Source organism: Mustela nivalis (assembly GCF_964662115.1).
Source record: "Mustela nivalis genome assembly, chromosome: 12".
In the NCBI taxonomy this organism is placed as follows: domain Eukaryota; kingdom Metazoa; phylum Chordata; class Mammalia; order Carnivora; family Mustelidae; genus Mustela; species Mustela nivalis.
In genome coordinates this window covers 1,594,870-1,617,541 of record NC_139031.1, presented here as the reverse complement: position 1 = coordinate 1,617,541, position 22,672 = coordinate 1,594,870, and the positions used below count along the sequence as shown (strand labels likewise).

General features: G+C 57.4%; 1 protein-coding gene across 2 annotated transcripts; it reads left to right on the top strand.

The window, feature by feature from the left end:
• Positions 1-314: 314 nt before the first annotated feature.
• NOM1 (nucleolar protein with MIF4G domain 1) lies at positions 315-18,640 on the top strand. Of its 2 annotated transcripts, none has more exons than XM_082692932.1 (11): positions 315-1,495; positions 2,754-2,878; positions 4,317-4,512; positions 7,927-8,250; positions 9,959-10,069; positions 11,827-11,994; positions 12,778-12,899; positions 13,807-13,939; positions 14,457-14,588; positions 15,379-15,488; positions 15,823-18,640. In XM_082692932.1, exons 1-11 carry the CDS (start codon positions 338-340, stop codon positions 15,995-15,997), a joined length of 2,754 nt encoding a protein of 917 aa, XP_082549058.1. In that variant the 5' UTR covers positions 315-337; the 3' UTR covers positions 15,998-18,640. The 2 variants fall into 2 exon arrangements, with proteins under 2 accessions (XP_082549058.1, XP_082549057.1); XM_082692931.1 differs by having other exon boundaries at positions 2,751-2,878.
• The last annotated feature ends 4,032 nt before the right edge of the window (positions 18,641-22,672 follow it).

Below are 22,672 nucleotides of genomic sequence, written 5' to 3'. Positions count from 1 at the left end.
CTCCCCGGGCAGAAGCCCCGGAGCAGCCCCCGGACGCCGAGGTCAAATGCACAGAAAACAGCACTAATGTCCTCCCTCCGGTGCGGAGACGCACGCGCGTCTGGAGTCGCCCCTGCAGACGACGACGCCTACTTCCGCGGCCGGTCGCCAGGAGGCCCCTTCACCGCGCCGCAAGGTGTGCTGCGTTAGATGAGCACGTATTTGTGCGCTCGCGATCCCGGGCGGTCCCGGAGTGCCGCCCTCCCGCCGGCAGGGGGCGCCGGTCCGCCCCGCACGGCGCCCGCTCTGTCCGGAAGTCCCGCCCCGGCCGGAAGTCGGCGTAGGAGCAGCCGGGAAAATGGCGGCGCCCGCGAGCGCTGGAACGGCGCGGCGGCTCGGCCGCCGGGGCCGGGGCCCCCCCAGGCAGCCCGGGCGCGGGGTACGCCGCGGGCCGGGGGGCGGCACCGAGGGGGCCCTGAAGCGGCTAAAGCTCGCGGTGGAGGAGTTCGTGCAGGCGAGCTCCGAGGGTGAGATCCCCGGCGGCGCCGCGGGGCCCCCCACGGGCGGGCGCGTGCGGCCGGGCGGGAGGAAAAGCCGCAAGGAGCTGAGGAAGGAGAAGCGGCACCTGAGGAAGGCGCGCCGGCTGCGGAGGACTGCGGGGCTCGCGGAGGGCCCGCGTGCGGGCGGCGGCGGCGGAGCCGGGGGAACGGGCGGCCCCGGGGCGGCGGCGGCGGCGGGGGAGGGCGGCCGGCCGTCCCCTCGTCGGGCCCCGCCGCCGCCGCCGGAGGAGCTGCGACCTCCCCAGGCCAAGGGCGCCCGGGCCCGCCCCGAGCCCCGAGCCCCCCCCGGGACCCCCAGGCCCTCCGCGGCCGCCGCTGCCGCTCGGAAACGGGCACTTCTGGCGGCCAACGAGGAGGAGGACCGGGAGATCCGGAAGCTGGAGCGGCGCCTCGGCTTGAACAAGCGCAAGAGGAAGGGCGGCGGGAGCTCCGTGCCGCTCAGCTTCGCCCGGGATGGGCTCGACTACCTCCTGGGGGCCCTGGAGCCTGGACACCACGGCGGCTGGCGCGAAGGCGGCCGCGCGGGGGACGGCGAGGAGGAGGGGGAGGAGGACGCCGGACAGACGCTGCCGGACAGCGGCACGGACGGCGGCACCGACGGCGGCACCGACAGCGGCGCGGACGGCGGCACCGACAGCGGCACGGACGGCGGCACCGACGGCGGCACGGACGGCGGCACCGACAGCGGCACGGACGGCGGCACCGACAGCGGCACGGACGGCGGCACCGACAGCGGCACCGACAGCGGCACGGAGGGCGAAGGGCAGCACGAGGCTGAGGAAGAAGAGGGCCGGCCGGGAGCAGAAGCCGGAGCAGAGACCGAGGACGCGGACGTGGACGACGACGGGCAACCAGCCCCGCAAGGGCGAGCCGCGTGCGGAAGGAGCGGAAGGAGGGTCCGTTTCGCGGACGGAGGGAGGGAGCCGGCCCCGGAGGACCCGGGCGCAGCGGACCAGGTCGGTGGGTCGGTGGGAGCTCGGTTCCTTGCCTGAAGGGAGGGGGTGGCAAGCCTGGGGCCGAGGTACCGGCAGTTGTGCAGCCAACGTGGGGCGAACCGGGGTGTTGTGTTTGTAACCCCACAACGAGCAGCTCCGGGACAGAACGTCCCTAGCGCTCTTTTCATCCCGAAAGCTGGAGGCCGTCCCCCCGGCTGTGCTAAGGCGGACTCTCCTTCGCTCCGTGTCCGAAGCCACCTTGCCCCCCCTTTGTTCCGGCCACCGAGGTGCGGGAGGCCTGCAGCACCGCCGCGGCTCTGCCCTCCCCGCGCCCTTCTCCTTTTCCCGCCCGCTGCTCCCGCGGCGCATCCGAAACAGCCGGTCGGCCGCGCGCCCTGGGCTAGGGTCTGCACCGAAGGTGGAGTCAGGATCCAGGACAGAGCAGCGAGGCCTTCCCGGGCTGCCCCTCGCGGTCCACACGGTCCCCTCAGCCGGCACCTGGCGGGTCAGTCGGGCCGCACGCGCGTTTTCCTGCCCCGCCATCTGTGCCTCCCCGGCACGGTTCTCCCCCAGCCTTTCGCTGTGTGGTGGTCTGCGCGCTCCGACCTCTCTCGGGCCGTCCTCTCCCAGAGCCTTGGTCGCGTCCTGACTCTGCTTTCACAGCCTGCGAAGGTCTCTTCACGAGCGGCCTGAGCTCATGGGGGTCACAAGAGCCACGGTTTCTGGGTGCATGAATGGGGTGTCCCCAGCCCCGCGTAACCCCCTGACGGCGTGGATCATGCCGTGGTTGTCTCCCAAAGCCCACCCGCGGGCCGGGGAGTGTGGGTCAGAGGAGTGACATGTAGCCCTCCGTGTGGCAGACCGGGGGATACTGAGCGCCCGACCAATGCTGCCACGTGTTCATAGATGCTTTGGACGAGTTTAGAGTCACTTTAGGACACTCTCCCTCCAGACTGGGGGTGCACGGGATCGAGGTGCGTGTGAGCTGCTGTGCCAGCCGGCCGCGAAGCCTGAGCTCGTGCACAGTGGAGGGCTCAGGTGCGGCGGCGAAGTCACAGGGCGGAGAAGATGCTGACCGTCCCTGCAGCAGTGACCCCCACTCAGCCCCCCCTCCCCCCCCCCTTGCGCTCAGCACATTTCTAAGGGGCGTTAAGCCTCGGTGGTCGGTCGTTACAGCTTCCGTGCCTCCTTGGGACTCTATTGCGGGAACGGGAGCATGGCAAGCAGAGGAGAGTATCTGGTTCACGTAAAACTTTTGTAATTCTGTTTTTTCAAGCAGAGTCTCTGTGAGAACGAGGGCAAGTACATCCCCCCTCACGTGAGGCAAGCTGAGGAAACCGCGAGTGGTCAGAGAAAGGAGGGCCTGCAGAGGCTGCAGAAACATGTCAAAGGTCTGATCAACAGGTACCTCATCCATTGCCATCTCAGCCGTGCCAAGAGCTCGTCTGTTTTCTAAAGTTAGAGAAACGTTGCCGGGAACTAGACTGTAAGCGATGGGGAGGGGGCATGGTAGTTGGTCTGCCCCTCTCTGTTCCTGTGATCTGTACGCTGAAAAGCAGGAAGCCCACCTTTTCCACTTGGTACTTTGAACCCTTGAGGGTCCGAAAGCCACGCAGGTGCCCACATGGTTCTGAAAAGTCCCAGGAACAGGGGCCGGCAGGGCCTGTCCTGCCCCCGCATGGTGCTGCCGCTCAGGAGTGCGGCGCGCAGCCCCCTTGCTTATTCCTTCGGGTCACACAAGTGTGCATTCTCCGCTGCAGGAAGCGTCAGGTCCCTGACCACGGTGCAGAGGGGACCCTCCCAGCACCACGTGGCTCCTGCTAGCCTTCGTGGTCGTACCCAGTCCTCTCGTCCCCCGACCTACCCCCCACCCCACCTCCCACACACCCACTGCTTTGTTTTTAATGAAAACAGATCAGTGTTTTCTGGACGCCTGGGTGGCTCAATTGGTCGAGTGTCCCGGCTCTTGACTCCTGCTCAGGATGTGATCTCAGGGTCCTGAGATGGAGCCCCACATCGGTCTCTGCACTCACTTTCACGTGCACTTGAAGTCTCTCTTAAGTAAATATTTTTTTAAACTCTTTAAGATTTTATTTATTTGAGAGAGGGAGTGGAGTGCACATGTGTACACACAAGTCGGGGTAAGGGGCAGAGGGAGAGGGAGAAGCAGACTCCTCCACTGAGCAGGGAGCCCGATGCAGGGCTCGGACCCAGAACCCCGGGATCATGACCTGAGTCGAAGGCAGACAATTAACCAACTGAGCCCCCCAACTACCCCTAAAAAAAGTGAACGACAAAAACAGAACAGCGTACATCCTGGACCCTCCCCCAACACGCTGTGCGAGTGCTGAGTGTCGGCATGGGTGCGGTGGCGGTCGTGCACCCTACCCACCCTTCTCCTCTACCCAGCAAGGGAGCAACCTTTTCTCCGTGTGGGAACTAGAAACTTGTGGTGGCCACAGACCAAAAAGTAGAGACGTTGGACTTTTCCCAGCAGCACGCCTGATGTGCTAGTAAGGCTGCTTCCTTGCCTCTGCCTGGGACGCTGGACCAGCTACCAGGCGTGTCGTCCTTACGGTCTCCGTGCTCTTCAACAAGACAGCCCTCCGTGGGCTTCGCCGGGGCCACGCTTCAGGTGGAGAGGGAGGCTTCCTGCGGATTCTGTGTGAGGACACGCAGTATGCGTTAGGTTAGCAGCCGAGATCAGAGCCGCTCGTGGGTTTGGTGTGTGCATGACTCGGGGCGGCAGGAGTGTCGATGACTTCCACTGATGTACATCAGCTGATCGCGTCCGTCCCGGGGTGAGGCCTCACCGCCCCTCTGCTTTGACCACTGTCTGCAGGTTGAGCGAGCCGAGCGTGGCCTCCATCAGCGGGCAGCTGGAGGAGCTGTACAGGGCCCACAGCAGGAAGGACGTGAACAGCACCCTGACGGGCGTCCTCCTGAGCGCCTGCGCGCCCGCCGCCGCCGTGCCCAGCCGGCTGGTGATGGAGCCCGTGCTGGTGCTCAGCATCCTTCACCACACGGTCGGGGTCGAGGTAGGTACCCTGCCCGGAGCTGTGCATCGCGCAGGCTCCGGTCTTTTCTTCGTATTCCCCCTGCAGCAGGGACTGGTCTCAGACTCTCTGTACGCGGTGCTGCGTGCAGGCTTGCCACTCCGGTGTCCGTCCGTGCTGGATGGAGGTCAGTGTTTTCGTCAGTGAGGCCACAGCCTGGGAGGTAGACCTGGACTGAAGCCAGCGAGGGGGACACGTGACGGGGGTGAGGCCTGGAGCCACCAGCGCCCCCTCTGGGTGGACCCAGACCTTCCCGCGCCCTCCTGTGTGAAGCAGGCCTGTGTCGGGACTCGTTCGAACAGCGCACAGGGAGCACTTGCACGTTGCTGGGTAACAGCCGCCGCTGAAGGAGGACTTGTCCCCCCTCGTCGTGTGCTCTGTCCTCGTTCGCCGGCCTCTGGGTTCACCCCAGGGAGGCCATGTGGTGCCCACTCTGGCTCTGATAAAAGAGGCCTTTTCTGTCACTGCATATGGTGAGTGCCAGCCTCTTAGGCAGAGTTCTGTTTCCCCCCGGTGGCCTGTCCCGGGGTCGTTGGAGGAAACCACTCTGATTGCGCGCGTTCATGCCAAGGCCCGGGAACGAACGGACGATTGGTGAGTAGGGCCTCATAGTTCCAGGTGACATTCATCCTCAAGGACTCCGTGCCCCTTTGGGGCTTTCTGTGGGGCAGGATCTCTCCTGGAGGTTTTGGTTTCTTTGCCTTCTGATCACCCTCCTTGCAGGAAGGGGCTTTGGCAGCAAAGCCCCGGGGAACGGCCTGGCCCCTGGGGCAGGTCTGCACAGGGGTGCCCCCCTTCCTCCCATCCGCGCAGGTCCCAGCAGGGCCAGGAGGGCAGGTGGGCGGCCGCAGAGCACTCTGGAACTGTTGGCAGCACGCTGCCGCCCCTCGTTGTCTTGGTCCACTGCACCCAGAGCTCCCTGGAGTCTTTCCCAGCCTGTGCAAGCTCTCCAGCAGCCACGGACCAGCCGGGCTCCGTGTCCTTCACGCCACTATAGGTTCCGCGGTGACAGCGGTGTGCCGCCGGGGAGATGCTGCCTGGGCTGCCACGGGGTCCCCATCCCCTGGCGGCTCTGCACTGGCGTCTTCCCGCGCGGGGTGGTTCAGCGCCGTCTGCAGGCGAAGAGTGCGTTCTGGGGTACAGCCGAGAGGAAGTGCTGGGCGAGGCTGGTTAGTCATCCTAACTTCTGCCTGATGCGGGAGGGCGCTTTCCGGTCGGACGGCTCTTCTCCCGCCGGTCCCGCCGCTGCGGGCTGCGTCGCTCTCCATAGACGACCTCTGGGAACCAGGCTTTCGCGTGCAGCTGTAGTACGGTGGGCGAGGTTTGCAAGGTGCATGTTCCAGGACCTTCTGGGCACTGGGAGGGGCACAGAGAGGCGCAGGCCCCACATCTTCGGAGCAGTATGACTCCCCGCCCCGACGTCTGTGCTGGTGGTTTGGAGAATCTCGCTTCGAAGCAGCTGTTTTTCTCAGAGCCGTCCTCGTTTTCACGTAAGACCCCGTGAGTCCCTTCTCTCGGGGGTGAGGTATAACGGAGTCCCTGGACGCCGCCCCACCAGGAGGGGACCCGGGAGTGCCCCGTGCTGCAGAGGGCGCTCCGGAGACAGGAGTGGGAGCGGTCTTCCGTGCTGCGGCCCCCCTGCCGCGCACAACATGCAGGGATTCATGGACTTGAACACCGGAGGTTACGGGTCCGACTTCTCATTCACGCCTCTGCCTCAGGAGCGCGAAGGACACCTGAAATGACTCACGCCACGGGAAACCGTCATGGTAGTTGGCTAACGAGGCGCACTAGCACTTCTCCCGGCGGGTGACGAGCCCTCGGCACTGGGGCCATTACGCCTCCCGCAGCTCCCTGACAAAAACCTCCTCGTGGGAGTTCACGGAAGGAGAGTCTGTTACGGAGCCCGTGTTGTCAGTTACTGAGCTGTTTCTGAGTCGTTTAGAAATAAAAATCAGGTGTGCACAGATCTGTGTTAAATTCCCCAAGTCAAAATTAATGTACCTTTTTTTCTTTTTAAAGATTTTATTTATTCATTTATCAGAGAGAGAGCACAAGCGGGGTGTGGGGGCAGAGGGAGAAGCAGGCTCCCCACTGAACAGGAAGCCCGATGTGGGACTCGATGCCAGGACCCTGAGATCATGGCCTGAGCCAAAGGCAGATGCTTAACGACTGAGTCACTCGAGCACCCCGAATTCACATATGTTCTTCAGTAACTGCAGCAGCAGGAATGTTCTTCCTATTTTTCAGTGATACCCTAAGTAGGGGTGTGGCCAGCTCCGTCAGTGGTGCGTGCGACTCATCATCTCGGGGCTGTGGGTTCCAGCGTGGAACCACACCCACAGTAGGTGTGTGGATTATTGAAAAAAATAACATGTTAAAAAATAAAAGTCGTGGGGCAACTGAGTGGTTCAGTGGGTTAAAGTCTCTGCCTTCGGCTCAGGTCATGATCTCAGGGTCCTGGGACCGAGTCCTGCATCAGGCTCTCTGCTCAGCAGGGGAGCCTGCTTCCTCCTCTCTCTCTGCCTGCCTCTCTGCCTACTTGTGATCTCTGTCTATCAAATAAATAAATTAAATCTTTTTTTAAAAAATAAATAAAAAAATAAAAGTCATACTAAGTTTTAACCCACTGAGCCACCCAGGTCCCCCAAAGTCATACTAAGTTTTATTTTGAAGATATTACCTGGAATCTAGAGTTTTGACGAATGTTAACATAGTTATTCCACTCGTGTGATTGAAAACAAACGTAAGTGTGTTTTATGCCTGCGTTTGTCTTGCTGTCTGCAGAGCTCTGATTCCCTGCAGGTCGCATCTGGACAGTACGGTGGTCGGAGGAGGAGGAGGAGGGTGTAGCCCTCAGGTTCCTCGTCCACGTTTCAGCGCTCATTCCGTGGCCAGTGTGCCGACATCCCTCCCTGCCAGCACTGAGCCCCTGCCTCCGGTCCCTCCAGAGGCCCCTCTGGCCCCTCCAGGCCGGAGAGACGAGGGTGGCGAACAGCAGGACGTTCCTAGAGCTGCACATGTGTTCTTGACAGTTTTAATGATTTTCCTTTTTTAGGCATCAGAATGGCTGCTGGCTAAAAACAGGACCTTGTTGATTTTAAAGAACAGAGGACGTTCTTTGGGGTTTGGGAGCTGAGGCAGGTCGCCGTGGGTCGTCAGTCACTGCAGCCTCTTACTCTCCGATCAGACTTCACTGCTCGCTAACATTCACGCCGCGTTGGAGTTTATACCTTGCTGCGTGTACGCTTTATGGGTTAACTTAAAAAAACACTGTTCTTTTTTCAACATACATTTAAGTTTTGTGGAAGAAGGAAGAAGGACCCTCGCGAAGAGCTTGCTGATGTTTGATTGTTGCGTGTTCGCAGTGACATTCTCTCCCCTGTCTTTGTCCAGGTTGGTGCTCACTTTCTGGAGGCCGTGGTGAAGAGGTTTGACGCCGCCTATAAGAACGGAGGCGAAGGGAAGGAGTGTGAGAACCTGCTCACCGTCGTCGCTCATTTGTATAACTTCCACGTGGTGCACGCTTGCCTGGTCTTTGACATTTTGAAAAAGCTTATTGGGACTTTCACAGAAAAAGATATTGAACTGACCCTATTAATGCTGAAAACCGTGGGCTTCTCGTTGAGAAAAGATGATGCTCTGTCACTCAAGGAACTGATCGTGGAGGCCCAGGCCAAAGCCAGTGCGGCCAGCGGCAAGTTCCAGGACCAGACCAGGGTAAGCCTGACCTGCTCCTGAGTGCCCGAGTGCTCACACGCTGACCAGAGCTTTAAAATAAGTGTTTGGGGTAAAATCACATGTAATTTCTTCGCGATCCCCATTGTTTTTTTGCCTCATCAGGTTTTGTGGCTTTATCACCAGAATGTGAAAGAACTGTTTTTCTTCTAAGGACTCAGATATTCTGTGAATTTAAGAATCCGTTTCTTTAACATTTGTCTTTCCGGAAAGCGTTTTCTTGAGGAAGGCTGCGGCACAAGCCTCAGGCGTCAGCACTCTTGGGTTTCCGCCCTGCTGCTTAACAGCGGTGGGCCCTGAGTCTTCCAAGCCCATCGAGGAGATGGGGGCTGGTTGTGCTTCCCACCTCATCTGCCAGTTGCTCGAGGCACAGGCGAGCCACGGGAAGCCTGTAAGAGAGGAGAGGAAGTCACTTTAGAAACGAGAGAAGTATTGGTGTCAGGAGCCTGCAGGGGAGCGGGCAGGAGGGGCAGGCGGAGGCTGGCCACAAGAGGCCTTGGGAACCTTTTCAGGGGCCCGGGATTTTATCCTAGAGGCACAGACGGTTCTGAGCCAGGTAAGCGATGGATGCTGTTTCCACGGTACTTTGACCACACTGAGAAGAGGGAGAGGAGGGCAGGGCAGGGAGAGGCCACCGCGGGCGCCGGCAGGGAGGCTTAGCCTAGCAGCAGTGGCTGTGGGGTTAGGAGGTCGGCGGGAGCAGACGGCGTGGGCCGGCGGGAGAGGCAGTTTGAAGGACAGGAAAGGCCAGGGTTACCCGTGCTGGACGGGAGGCCAGCAGAAGGACACAGACGCAGGAAGAAAGACAGGCTGCTTCGGAAATCCTGAAATGAGGTGCTGGTGTCACCCACGAAGGGGCGCAATCCCAGGAGCTGCGCAGGCTGGGGAGTTGCTGGGGTCCAGTGGGGAGCGGACGAGCGCTGGCATTCAGCTGCGTGGTTTAGGGGAGGGAGAGCAGGACGAGGCTCCTGGAGCCTGGCCCCAGAGTGTCCCAAGAAAGCACTTATTCCTGGGTTGAATGCTCTGAGGCCAAGTTTAAAACCCAGAAGACAGCAGAGGCAGGAAGGAGCCTCTGTTACCTGGGGATGGGGGTTGGGGAGATGGGGAGTGTCCATAGTGGGCGTGGAGTTTTTTTCTGGGGAGGATGAAGATGTTCTGACGGTGATCATGGCAGCTGCACACCCCGACTGTGATTAGGGTATGCTGTTAAACGGGAGCTTTGCAGCAGGCGAGTTAGGTAGAGGGAAGTAGGTGACGTTGGGGAGAAGCTCAGAGGAGGGTATGCAGAAGTTCTTTTTTATCGTTCTCACAACTTTTCCTAATTAGGATATTTTCAGTTTTGAAAGTTAAAAAGGTAAGAAGGGCAGGCACGGGGAAGAAGTTGGAATACAGCGGAACTAAGACCGCGGGGGCGCGATGGGCACCGGGGGTGGGTCAGAGGTGATGGGGGTGGAGGAGGCGATGTCAGATCTCGGGGTGTTCAGGGTTGCGGCAGAGGCCAGGTGGCACAGTCGTACTGAGATGTGGTCCTGAGCAAGAGGTTCTTGTTGGCGACTGTCTCCAGAAAACCATCACCGGTTTACTGTCAGCAGCGGTGACCCTGTGTGCAGCCGATGTGGCTCTTCCCAGAACAGAGGGTCTGTTGTTCGGGCTCTGAAACGGTGATTTCTTCTGTTATGTTTCCTTAAAGGTTCGGTTTATGCTGGAGACCATGTTGGCGCTGAAGAACAATGACGTGCGGAAGATCCCGGGCTATGACCCTGAGCCTGTGGAGAAGCTCAGGAAGTTACAGAGAGCGTTGGTGAGGCTCTTTTCTTCTCTTTTTTTCAAGATTTTACTTATTAGAGAACGAGCAGGGGTCGGTAGAGGGGGAAGCAGGCTTCCCACCGAGCAGGGAGCCGATGCGGGGCTCCATCCCAGAACCCTGGGTTCATGACCTGAGCTGAAGTCAGAGGCTTGAGCCACGGAGCTGCCCCGGTGCCCCTGGTGAGCTCCCCATCCACATGGGCTCGTTGTGAAGCTGTGAAGGCAGTCGGAGCTGGAAGTCAGTGCCATGTCTGGTTAGTAATCATTCCAAGAGGGTGCTTGGGGGGCTCCGTCGGTTGAGCAGCTGACTCCTGATTGCAGCTCAGGTCGGAATCTCAGGGTGGTGAGATCACACCCCGTGTCAGGCCCCATGCCCGGGGCAGTTGGAGTCGGCTTCAGAGTCTCTGTCCCTCTGCTCCTCCCCCTACTGGTGCCTGCACTCTCTCGCTCTAAAGTAAATAAATCCTTTTAAAAAAAGAGTTCCAGGGGGTGTCTGGGTGGCTCAGTGGGTTAAAGCCTCTGCCTTTAGCTCAGGTCATGATCCTGGGGTCCAGGATCGAGCCCCGCATCAGGCTCTCTGTTCATCGGGAAGCCTGCCTCCCTTCCTCTCTCTCTGCCTGCTTCTCTGTCTACTTGTGATCTTTCTCTGTCAAATAAATAAATAAAATCTTTAAAAAAAAAAAAAAAAAAAAAAAAGAGTTCCAGGGCACCTGGGCGGCTCAGTGAGTTAAGTGTCTGCCTTCGGCTTGGGTCATGATCCCAGGGTCCTGGGATCGAGCCCCACATCAGGTTCCCTCCTCGGCGGGGAGTCTGCTTCTCCTTCTTCCACTCCCCCTGCTTGTGTTCCTCTCTCGCTGCTTCTCTCTTTGTTAAATAAAATCTTTTTTAAAAGGTGGGGGGGTCGTGGAGGAGTTCCAAGATACTGGGAATAAGTGTCACATTTCTGTGGTGAGACCCTCCAAGTGGGCCGGGTGCAGGGCCGTCCCTATGAGCACAGCGTCCCCAGCCCCAAGCCTGTGGTGCTCGACTCAGCCGCACCATAGAAAACTCTGGTCACTTTGAAAGAGGTCTCAGGCCAGGGTCCCACCCAGACTGATAAAGTCAGCATTGGGGTGGTGGGGCCCACCTGTTGAGGCTCCCCAGGTACTCCCGGTGTGGGGCGGCAGCTGAGACCCACGGACATCCCTAGCCCTGGCTCTGGGCAGGTCTCAGATCGGCTCTGCAAACCCAGGTGCTCCTGGGCAAGTTTTTAACACCAGCTGCATGCGGCTTTCCTTGGGGTCTGCATCTGCATCTGAGCCTCTTGCCGGGTGCAACAGCTTTGCAAAGACAGCAGTGTTCGAGGTGGTAGACCCTTAGCCTTCAAGCAGAGGCATTGAGTTTACCTCTGCCTTTGGCATGATTCCAAACTGGTCAGTTGCCCTGACTGTCAGTGACCCGGCACAGCGCTCACGAGCCGGCAGTTCCGCAGTCAGGAGCAGAAAACGCCCAAGGGGCACCTGGGGGGCGCAGTGGGTGAAGCCTCTGCCTTCGGCTCAGGTCATGATCTCAGGGTCCTGGGATTGAGCCCCGCATCGGGCTCTGTGCTCAGCGGGGAGCCTGCTTCCCCCTCTCTCTTGCCTCTCTGCCTACTTGTGGTCTCTGTCTGTCAAATAAATAAATCTTTAAAAAAAAAATCAAAGAAAAAACGCCCGAGGCGGCAACAGTGCAGACTGTGAGCCAGCGGCAGCGTCTCACCTGCTCCTCTCTCAGGTGCGCAGCGCCGGCTCGGGCGCCGAAACTCAGCTCCGCATCTCCTGGGACAGCATCCTGAATGCCGAGCAGACCGGCCGCTGGTGGATCGTGGGGTCCGTGTGGACTGGGGCCCCTATGATTGACAACGGTCAGCAGAAGATCGCAGAGAAGCCGCCCTCGGGGACGGTATGAGAGCCCTGCGCTGTCGCCCTGGTGTCCCTCGGCCGGCCCTGCGGGAGTCCCCAGTTGGTTGCGCGGTTATGAGACATACAGACATGGGCTCCCTCAGACCCCTCCAGAAGTTGTTACTGTTTTGTGATAGGATTTCACTCAATTTCTGTGGTTTCTTTTTAAGTTTTTTTAAGTCCCAAAATAGTGTACGTAAAGGACTTAAAAACTGAACCAAACAAGGGGAGCCTGGGAAAGTCCGAACCCTCGGGTTGCAGATGCCGGTCCTGAGGGACAGGTGTTCCCACAAGGTGCGGCTTCCCGTCCATTAGACTTGGATTTCAGATTGTCGGAATTCTTCATATTTCTTGGTATTTGATTTTTAACTAAAGTTCCTATGTTATTCGGGTCTCCTTCATTTTCCCCTGATCACCCTTTTTGGTCTCAGGGTCCCATGACACACCTCATCGTCCTGCCTGTTTTGGCTGTGGCCGCCTCTCTCTGATACATGCTGGTATTGCCTGCATGGATGGGCCGCGCTGCCCTTGAGAGGCTCCCCCGTATCAGGCGGCTGTCTCCTCCTGTGGTGTGCTTTGTCTCTTGCTCTGGTTTTCTCTTGTGGGAGCGCACCAGAGAATAAAGGTGTAGCATTCACACATAAACCTATTTCCATGTAATTCAGAATTAGTCTTCAGTATAAGCCAGGGAAGCATACGTGTTGTCTTTTAGAGACTTGGTAACCACAGTGAACCAGAGTAACTTCTTGAGACATCAATGTGATCTTAATTGCCCCTCTTTCAGGTTAGTGGGAAGATACTAGAACTCGCCCGAAAGCAAAGAATGAACACCGATGTCAGGAGGAACATATTCTGTACGATAATGACTAGTGAAGATTTCTTGGATGCGTTTGAGAAGCTTCTGAAGTAAGCATTAGTGCAGACACTGTGATCAGATGCTGTCGAAGAAATCAGCACAGTTGGTTTTACGAGGGTCGGGTCAGATGCCGTTCGGGCCAGCTGGACTGTCCTCTCTCCCCTCCTGCCCTGGGTCCAGTCTTGCCCCTGCACTGGCCACTGGTGGTTCCAAATTGGAACATTTTATAGGTATATTTTGATTAAAAGTCTCAGCTGACCAACTGATTAGTCACAGTGTCTGTGGGTGGTTATAAATTTACTTAAAATCCGCATATTGAGGGCGCCTGGGTGGCTCAGTGGGTTAAGCCGCTGCCTTCGGCTCAGGTCATGATCTCAGGGTCCTGCGATCGAGCCCCGCATCAGGCTTTCTGCTCAGCGGGGAGCCTGCTTCCTCCTCTCTCTCTCTGCCTGCCTCTCTGCCTACTTGTGATCTCTCTCTGTCAAATAAAATAAAAAATCTTTAAAAAAAAAAATCCTCATATTGCAGCTGTGTTTCTGATGACTTCTAAATTAAAAACTTCCTGGTACAGTTTCTGTAATTCGTTGTAAAACGATTTTTTTTTTTAAGATTTTATTTGTTTATTTGACAGACAGAGATCACAAGTAGGCAGAGAGGCAGGCAGAGAGAGAGGAAGAAGCAGGCTCCCCGCTGAGCAGAGAGCCCGATGCGGGGCTCGATTCCAGGACTCTGGGATCATGACCTGAGCCGAAGGCAGGGGCTTAACCCACTGAGCCACCCAGGCGCCCCTGTAAAACGATTTTGAAAGTACCCGTGTACCTTCACAAAATACTCCTCAACAAATCTGATGCTAATTTTCCTTTATGGGCTTCAAATGCAGAGCGCGCGGGCACGAGGACAGGCCTGCCCACGGTTCCCGCCTCGTGACCCGCCGTCTCCGTGTCCTCTGCGTCGCAGGCTGCGGCTGAAGGACCAGCAGGAGCGGGAGATCGTTCATGTCCTCGTGGATTGCTGCCTTCAAGAGAAGACCTACAACCCTTTCTACGCATTCCTGGCCGGCAAGTTCTGTGAATACCAGAGAAGGTTCCAGGTAAGCCCACTAGCAGCCCGCCAGTCACCTGTGCTCCACTGTTTCCCTGGACATCATCTGGCTCAGCCCGCCCAGAACGAGCGCCCCGAGTGAGACGGTCAGCCTGCGCCGAGTGCCGCGTGCGGGGGGACAGTTCCAGGACCCATGCCCGCGGCCAGGCTCGCTCTCGGGGAGCGCAGGTGGGTGTCGTGGAGGCCGAGGGACGGGGCAGAGGAGTGCCAGGCCCCCTTTTCCTGTCTCAGAGGAGGGTGTCGTGCAGCCTGCGTCCCCGGGGGAGTGCCTTTTAGATCTTAGATGGCACCAGCCTTCTCTGATCTTTCTCAGCATTTCTGCCGATTGGAGGGGAAACCCACGGCAGAAAGAAGCTACTGTGGCAGGACAGGCGCGGGTGTGTGCAGCGAAGGAGGCCGCGTTGCTCCGGGCTCATCCTGACGTGGACACCACTCCGAATACGGCTGGATTACGTCTTGGTGACTTGTAACAGCAGCCCACGTTGTAACTTTTTTTTTCCCATCAGATGACTTTCCAGTTCAGCATATGGGATAAATTTCGAGACTTAGAAAATTTGCCAGCCACTAATTTCTCTAATTTGGTTCACCTGGTAGCCCACTTGTTGAAGACGAAATCACTTCCGCTTTCTATTTTAAAGGTTTGTATCTTGGATGAAAGTATTAAAAGCGTTGAAAACGGTAGTGCGATTGTTCATAGCCAGTACCTCAAGAAAACGCACATCCTTAGATTCTAACTCACTGGGGACATGTGTTTATCACGTCCTAGACGTCCTAGAAAGTACACAGTGCCTTGCAGTGTAGACATAACTCATGTACGAGGCATGGGTACAGTTGTTTTGTTCATCTCTGAGAATCTCACTTGCACTTTGGGTTCACGTGCAGGTCCTCGTTCTAAATCCCCCACTGGCCACCGCTAAGCGGGGAGGAGGACCGGGAGGCATAGGAGCAGGTGAGCCGTGGTGCGGGATTCTGTGGCCGCCTCTCCCTTCGTGGTGGGCGTCCTGCCCCCGACCAATTAAATTCCTGATTCACGGAAACTTCATCCAGGGAAGGTTGCCCTGGACAGTGGCGTGCGTGCCCCAGCCCGCAGGGCACAGAGGCCGTGGCCACACGCCCTCGCCCATAGCTCTTCCATCTTCTGTAGCTGGAAACAGCCTTACTTAAAGGGGTGGGTGCGTTTTTACTCTACTTTTTGAAATTATTGAGATTTTTTGTTATTTATTTGACAGAGATCACAAGTAGGCAGAGAGGTGGGGGGTGAGCAGAGAGCCCGATGTGGGGCTCGATCCCAGGACCCTGAGATCATGACCTGAGCAGAACAAAGGCAGAGGCTTTAACCCGCTGAGCCACCCAGATGCCCCTACTTTTTGAAATTACTGAAAAAATTGATTAAATGTGACTTGTTTTCTCTGTCCTGATTCTAATTAGATAGTGGAATTCGGCGAACTGGATAAACCCAGAGTCCACTTTTTACGAAAAGTGTTATATATTGTGTTAATGGAAACAGAAGCTGAAGACCTTGGTTCAATTTTTGCAAGGTATGTTCTCAGCTTGTTTTGTTAAAACGTGGAGAAGAGGTGAAGGAAGTTATTTTCACTTACGTTGACTTAGAAAAAGCAAGGTTGTTATACGTGACACGCAGCTTAGTACCTTATTTGAAGCTGGTGTCTTCTGCGTTCGATTTGGGGAACATGAAGCTGCCTGACAGCCGGCAGTGACGGTCTCTACAGCGCGGAGTGCACTGTTAAGCTCTTAGTTGAGAATTCTGCTTTTCAAAGCCATTCAGTCCCGTCTCCCGGTTGGAGGTTCCCGGGAATCGCGGGCCGGGGGAGGCTGGCTCCTCGCTGACTCCCGCTTCTGTGCCCCTCGCAGAGTGAGCGACAGCCCGAAGCTGGGCCTGCTGAGAGAAGGTCTGAAGCTCTTCATCGGCCACTTCCTGCTGAGGGGCGCGCCGGCAAGCACGAGCGGGGAGGCGGCCGAACGGCTGAGGGCGAGGGCCGACCTCTCCACCAAGGCTCTGCAGGGCAAGGCTTCCCTGATGATGTAGTCCCGAAGCGGAGAGGAGCGGCCCGCACATTTCTCTGAAAATGCCCTTTTTAAACCCAGAAGGCTCGTTGTGCCGCTGGCTGCATGTGCAGGTGGCAGGGCTCTGCCACGGGCTGCTGTGCTTGAGATCCTGCGTTTCTAGTAATTTTTAAATTCAAGGTCATACTGTGTTTCTGTTTTAAACGTTCTCACGTATCTGTTTCCAGAGTGGGGAGGGCAGAAGGCAGGGAGGGCAGGACAGGTGGCCACGGGCAGGTCCTCCAGTAGAGACAGGGCAGGGTGCGGGTGAGATCACGTATGTGGTGGCTTTTTTTTTTTTTTTTTTTTAAGATTTTTATTTATTTATTTGACAGAGATCACAAGCAGGCAGAGGGAGAGGAAGGGAAGCCGCCTCCCTGCCCATCAGAGAGCCCGATGTGGGGCTCCATCCCAGGACCCTGGGATCATGACCTGAGCCAAGGCAGAGGCTTTAACCCACCTGAGCCACCCAGGTGCCCCTGTGTTGGCCTTATTTTTAATAGATGGTTCGCTAGACGGTGCAGTGATAAAGAATTGGATGGGTCTTTTATCTTTTTGATGGACTGATTTAAAGTCCAAAAACCATTAGTTAAATGTGGTAGCTGATACCTCATGGATTATTTCACTGTTGGGAACGCAAGCGTGTGGGGAGGGTGAGCGGTCGCCCAAAGCCTTGTGGACGCCTGTCCTGCGCGGTGTGGCCGGGAGCTTCCTGCCAGCACTCAGTGCGGTTCCCACATGCGAGGGCACGTCCCGTGTGCCTGTCCCGTGTGTGCCCATCCCATACACACCGCACTTTACTCGACAACGTGGATGGCACCAGAGAGCTGTCAGACGCCGGACGGTGGGCCTCTGGGCGAAGTCCTGGGAGGAGTAAGTGACTGGGACAGCACTGCCGCCTGCGAGCTGTGAACACTCATCTAGCAACAGACACGCCCCACGAGTACCCTGGGCTCTGGCTGAGTCTGTGCAAAGTCAGTCATGACCGACGAATGTCTGTCCTTCTCCGGCTCTTAGAATCGGCTTCTCTGTCTTAAGTGCTGCGAACTTGAGTTAAGTGTCCCCTGTGGCTACTGAAAAGTTATCAGCACGTGTGCACGGAATAGTCTTTTCTGGGGCATCGACACGAGCCCGGCGGCGGCGCGCTGTCCCGCAGGGGGCTCCCTTGGCCGGAGGGAGGCCGCTCCCGTGGAAACCCCTTTTGTCACAGGCTTTCAGACACCGGCTGTACGTGAGCCGACGGCAGCGTGTGTTTGGAAATGACCACGTGACGTTGGCAGCATATCCGTGTGTGTCCCTAAACGGACGGATTTAAGTCTTGAACGCCCAAGGAGCACGAACAGCGGCCTGCCGGCCTCTCCCAGCTCGTCGGCCCCACCGCCGGCCGCCCCACTCCGCGTCTCCCAGCTGCTCCCGAGCCGCGTCCGCAGGGAACAGAGTGCACCGGCCGGGAGCCTGCACTTTCTCTGCGGGTGGGGGTCAGGCAGGGAGCCGGCGGGGCTCAGCACAGCCGCCTGCCTCCCGGGGTCGGGCTCGGAAGAAAAGTGCGTCAGTCGAGCGAGACCACCGGTTTACCGACACCGTCGACCTGTGCTCGGCATAAGCTCCTGCTTCCTCCATGACCTGCAGACCTGCCCACAGGCCGTTCACAGCAGGGGCAGCCGCTAAGACTGAGAAGAACGGTCGCCCGTCCCTGACACGGCCCACACCTAGTGGGGGGCATGGCTGCGCAGGCTGACTTTTTGCAGAAGATAAACTGGGTTCAACGGAATCCTCTTTTTATATCGTCTTTGTTACTAAAACAGTAAAAGCGGTCTCTTTGCCATGGATGAATTTGTGACTTCCTTCCTGACGTCCAAGTCTGGCAGGTATTACGTGGCAGGCCATCCGTTAATTTCTCCTTTTTCGGTGTAAAAGCCCTTTATAGCAGCACACTGTCACGGGTATCACATGTTAGTATGCTGTCAGTGAGTGTATCTTGACCAAAAGCTACTGTGAACTCAGATTTGCTTGTAAATATATGGGTTTTCAAAATGTATTATGGTAGGGGCGCCTGGGCGGCTCTGTGAAGCCGCTGCCTCCGGCTCAGGTCATGCACGACGCCCCGGGTCCTGGATCGAGTCCTGTGTCGGGCTCCCAGCTCAGCAGGACGTCTGCTTCTCCCTCTCCCTCTGCCCCTGCTTGTACTCCGTCTCTGACAAATAAAGTCTTTAAAAAAGATGAAGTAAAACTTGACCCTACAGTATCATAGTTTATTATTTCCCATCTACAATAAAATGTATCTTAAAAAAGTAAGATGTGTTACAGTAATACTCTGCTCTGGAAAATACTGTCCCCAGTGCTTGGTATACATGGAAATTTGGGGGCTTCTTGTGGTGCAGGTTGAGAACTGCTATTGTATTGACAGAATTTGTGAAAAGACCTCATCTTTTAGGGGACTTCGTCTTTTTTTCCCTCTAAGTAATCTCTGCATCCAGCCTGGCGCTTGGACCCTAAGAGCAGGAGTCAAATGTTCTACCGACTGAGCCAGCCGGGAGTCCCTAGGGGATTTCATCTCTAAAACAGAATAAGGAACAAACTTTTTAATGTATTAAAATGTATAAATAAAGTAATTTTTTGTATTTTATTTAGAGTGCCAGTGAAGGTTTGTTTTGAAACAGCAGGTTGGCTGGTTGCACACCTTCTCCTTCCCGTTTAGGGAAATCTGCCTAACCTGTGGCTTGGGCTACACCTCAGCGGTACAGTCCCTCCTCACCCCTCCCCTCCCTCTTTGCCCAAAGACCCAGATAAAGCAAAGGAGGCAAAATGTTAACCAGTAGTGGATCTGGGTGAAGTTTATGCAAAGTATATTCTTTACAACTTCTCTGTAAGTCTTAAATTATTTTAAAATAAGAATTTTTATAAGACATTCATAATGCAGAACCCATCCTTCAAAGTTTTAAAATACTCTAATGCTTTTTAACAAAAATAATTAAGCAAATCACCTCTACCTCTTTTGTAAAACAAAACAAAACAAAAACCCTAATCAGTTCTTACCATGTAAACAGCGATAGGGTTTCTGTGGTTTGCCTGGACTTGGGACACCCGCTCAGCAGGAGGAGCAGGTAGATGGAGAGGAGATCCGGTTCCTTCCTAATCGCTGAGCCACGGTCAGTGGCTTGGGATCAAAGCCCATACGTGGGCTGGTGGCCTTGGGCGCCAGTCACTGAGAGTTGAGCACTCACGCAGGGGCTGGGAAGGATCCCGATGCCCGTGCGCGCGTGGTACGAGCACCTTCCCACCCTGACGCTCGGATCGCACTTGTGCTTGGACTCCGCGGCCGGGGCTGGTCAGCAGCGAGGCCAGGAGCCACGTGAGAGGAAGTTGCGGCATCACAACCCTTTTCCCTAGATGACTGTTTCCTGAGAAACACGAACAATTACCAAATTGGGAACGAACCCTGATGGAACTCTGGCACGGTCCCTTTGCTTGGGTTTTCACGCTGTTCCCCGTTCACGCAGGTTCGACTCCAGTTCCTTCCCTGTGGGACAGTGAGAGGCACGGGTCGCAGGCGTAGGTAACTGGTCTGCGTCGGGGCAGGGTTGGCTGGGCTCTGCCCCGGCCACTGACCGGTCCTCCGCACGTCAGTGGGAGCCGCGTGAACCCATCGCCGCTTCCTGGTCACCGCAGCCTCCCCGCGGAAGGCGGAAGTCACCCGCTCTCTGGGGTTCTCGGGGTCTCAGGGACCCTGAGCAGCTGCTCAGCATCGGGGCCTGCGGCCCTCCGGGACTCTCATGGGCCTCGGTCCCCCATGGAGCGTCTCTGCGGGAACAGCGAGTGGTTCTGTCTTCCGCAGGAAAGGCTGCGAGCCGGGCAACGTGCCGGGCCCTGAGCCCCGCAGAACACCCCGCCTGACCCTTGGCCTCCCACGGGGCCCCTAAAATCCTTCGCTTGAGCTTGTCCCTGGTCTGGGCGCCCTGTCCCTGATGCCAGAGCGCACGGCGCCCGCTCCCAGCTCCTAACGCAGGCTGTGGCAGGTGCGGCTGTGGACGGCTCTTCTCCAAGCTCCCTGCCCCGCGGAGACACTTCCCGCTCTCGAGTCGTGCGCGAGCATGTTTGTTCGCGTGGCCGGGGGCCTCTGACATCGCTCCGAGCCTCTGCGACGGCAGCCCCTCAGAGAGTGCGGATTGTTGGTCCCGTTCTGCACTCCCTGGGGGCCTGCCGGTGCTGCCCAGTGAGCTGAGCCTGGCGAGCCCCTGAGCCCTGACACCTGCCTGAAGTCTGAGCAGCAGGCCCCGTGGTGACAGAGCCCCAGCCGTGTGAGGCGAGCAGCCAGCCATGCCCGAGGGACAGCGACGGAGAGCTGCCCCTGGGAGGAGCTGCACAGGGCGTTGTGGTGGGGCTCCTGGCGCGGCTGCCCAGGCACAGAGCCCTGCCGTGGCCTGGCCCCGGACGTGGCAGGCCCACGGTGCATGTGGAGCCTGACCGAAGGGCCGCAGTTTCCACGCGGAGGACGTGGGTTTGGTCAGTGACAGCAGACTGTCAGCGGATCATTGAGGAGACTAAGTGCCTGAAGTTGGGTTTCAAAAGCATTGACGGACGGAGCCCGGCTCTGGTTAGGCAGGTGGGCATGTTGGGGACAGAGGATGGGCCGTTAGCAGGTTCCTAGGACCTTCCTGGCCAGGTGACTGGACCCGGGCCAGCGCAGCTGCTGCAGTGAGGGGGCGTTTCGGAGACACGCTGGGGAGACTCGGCCTCTGGCACCCGGGAACCCATGGGGGTCAGGGTCAGACACAACCCCTGGAGGTGGGACCCCCACGGGAGTCGTGGGCCCAAGGGCCGAGAACAACACCAGCCGCGCGCGGGTTTGGCTTTGGGGGGTGTCTAGAGCTGGTCAGAGACACGTCCTGGGGACAGCGGCTCGCTGTGCAACCCTGACAGTTACCGACGGTCGGGAGAACACGGATTTTCTCCGCATGATCTGAGTCTGGGGAGTGGCGCTTCCCTTTTTCCCACCCTTGAGGTTCTCTGCCCTGGGCTAAAAGTGAACGATGCTGGCAGGAGAGAGCTGGCCACCGCGAGGCCGAGGTCACCAGAAAGGGACATTTATCTTGAGCTCGGCTGGATAAATGATGAAAAATTATGTTTGCGCGATAAGATGATGAAAGGGAAATGGGGACTGGCTTCGGGGCTCCAAGGGTGCAGAGGCGACGTCAGACACAGCGAGGGCCACACGGGCTTGGGAAACAATGTCCTGTGTGTGCCCACAGGCCGCCACAGCCCAGCAGGTTTGACCTCGAGCGTGTCCAAACAAGGATGTATGAGCCACTGACCTTCACGGGTTATCAAGGCAGCGCTTTCCCACCCTTTCCCTGAAGAGTGCCTGCCCCCAACGTGCTGTGCTGCCCCCGCGCCCCCCACCCCGTGTGCTCCAGCGGGGACCTCGCCAAGGCCCTGCCCTGGGGAGCGGCAGAGCCGGACACAAAGCCAGGACAGCCTTCAGCCTGGGCCAGAGCGAAAACGATCAGGAGTGTTTTAAAAAGTGTTTTTTCTAGAAAGTCTTTATTATGGGCCACTCCTCCCATTTTACTTTGTCACATTCCTCCTCCTGTGTTTCTGGCGGCCGGGCTGGCCTTTTCTCCTGTCTGTATGTCCGTCCCCGTGCGGCCACACTCACCTGTGTGCTGCGCTGGACTCGTCTGCAAACACGCACATCAGGACACTCAGCTCCTAAAGTCTCGGCCTGCGTCTCCCGGGAGTGAGAACGCTCTCTGGGGCCCCCGGCACTGTCATGGCCGCGGAGAGCCTGGCGCTTGTGGGTGCCAGAGGCTGGCGGATGCTCCCCTTGTTCTGAAGTCAGTTTTCTAGAGTTGCTTGTTCCCACCACCAAGAATACAAAAGGAACAGAGGAAGCCGGAGAGGGAGACAAACCCTGAGAGACTCTTGATCTCAGGGAGCAAACAGAGTTCTGGGGGGAGGGGGAGGAGGGGGAGAGGGGGGCCAGAGATGGACAGCGGGGAGGGTGTGTGTTGTGGGGAGTGCTGGGAAGTGTGCAAGCCTGATGAGTCACAGACCTGTACTCCCGAAACAACACATTATATGTTAACAATAATTAAAAAAAAAAATACGACTGAGGTCCAAACATCTCGCTTCCACTCCTCCTTTAGTGTCGAACATGTCTCTGCTTCTTAAAAAAGTTCTCGGTGCTGGGCTTGTGAAGAGTCAGGGCCAAGCGTTACCTCGAATCCTGGACATGTCTTTGAGCCTCGGGGTAAACCTTCTGGGAGCAGCACCACGTGGTGATGCCTGAACCTCTCTCAGCGGCACCCAGGGACGTAATCAGGACCAGCAGTTAATTCAGATCCATCGCTTAATTCAAGGCCACCAGACCTTTCCACAGGACAGGTACATTTTTACCTTTGTCATTTGTAAGGGAAATTGTTCACCAGACTTAAGGACATTTTACAAAGGGAAAAAATGGCAAAATGTGGATTTCCTGTTGCCCACCAGTAGTTGGTGGCTTAGGCAGCCATTGGTCACCCTTGCCAGAGTCGGGGGTTGCAGAATGGTCATTGTCTAGCTCGTCACTCTCCTACATTATCAGCTGATGTTCTTCCTTTGAAACGGGACTTCCTGGTGAGCGCCCGGCTGGCTCGGCCGGTAGGATGTGCAACTCTTG

Excerpts from the sequence above, each read along its gene's own strand:
- NOM1 (XM_082692931.1), top strand. The coding sequence starts at position 338 with ATGGCGGCGCCCGCGAGCGCTGGAACGGCGCGGCGGCTCGGCCGCCGG. Across the intron at positions 2,879-4,316 it reads GTCAAAGGTCTGATCAACAG|GTTGAGCGAGCCGAGCGTGG; the intron begins GTACCTCATCCA and ends CACTGTCTGCAG. Across the intron at positions 4,513-7,926 it reads ACCACACGGTCGGGGTCGAG|GTTGGTGCTCACTTTCTGGA; the intron begins GTAGGTACCCTG and ends GTCTTTGTCCAG.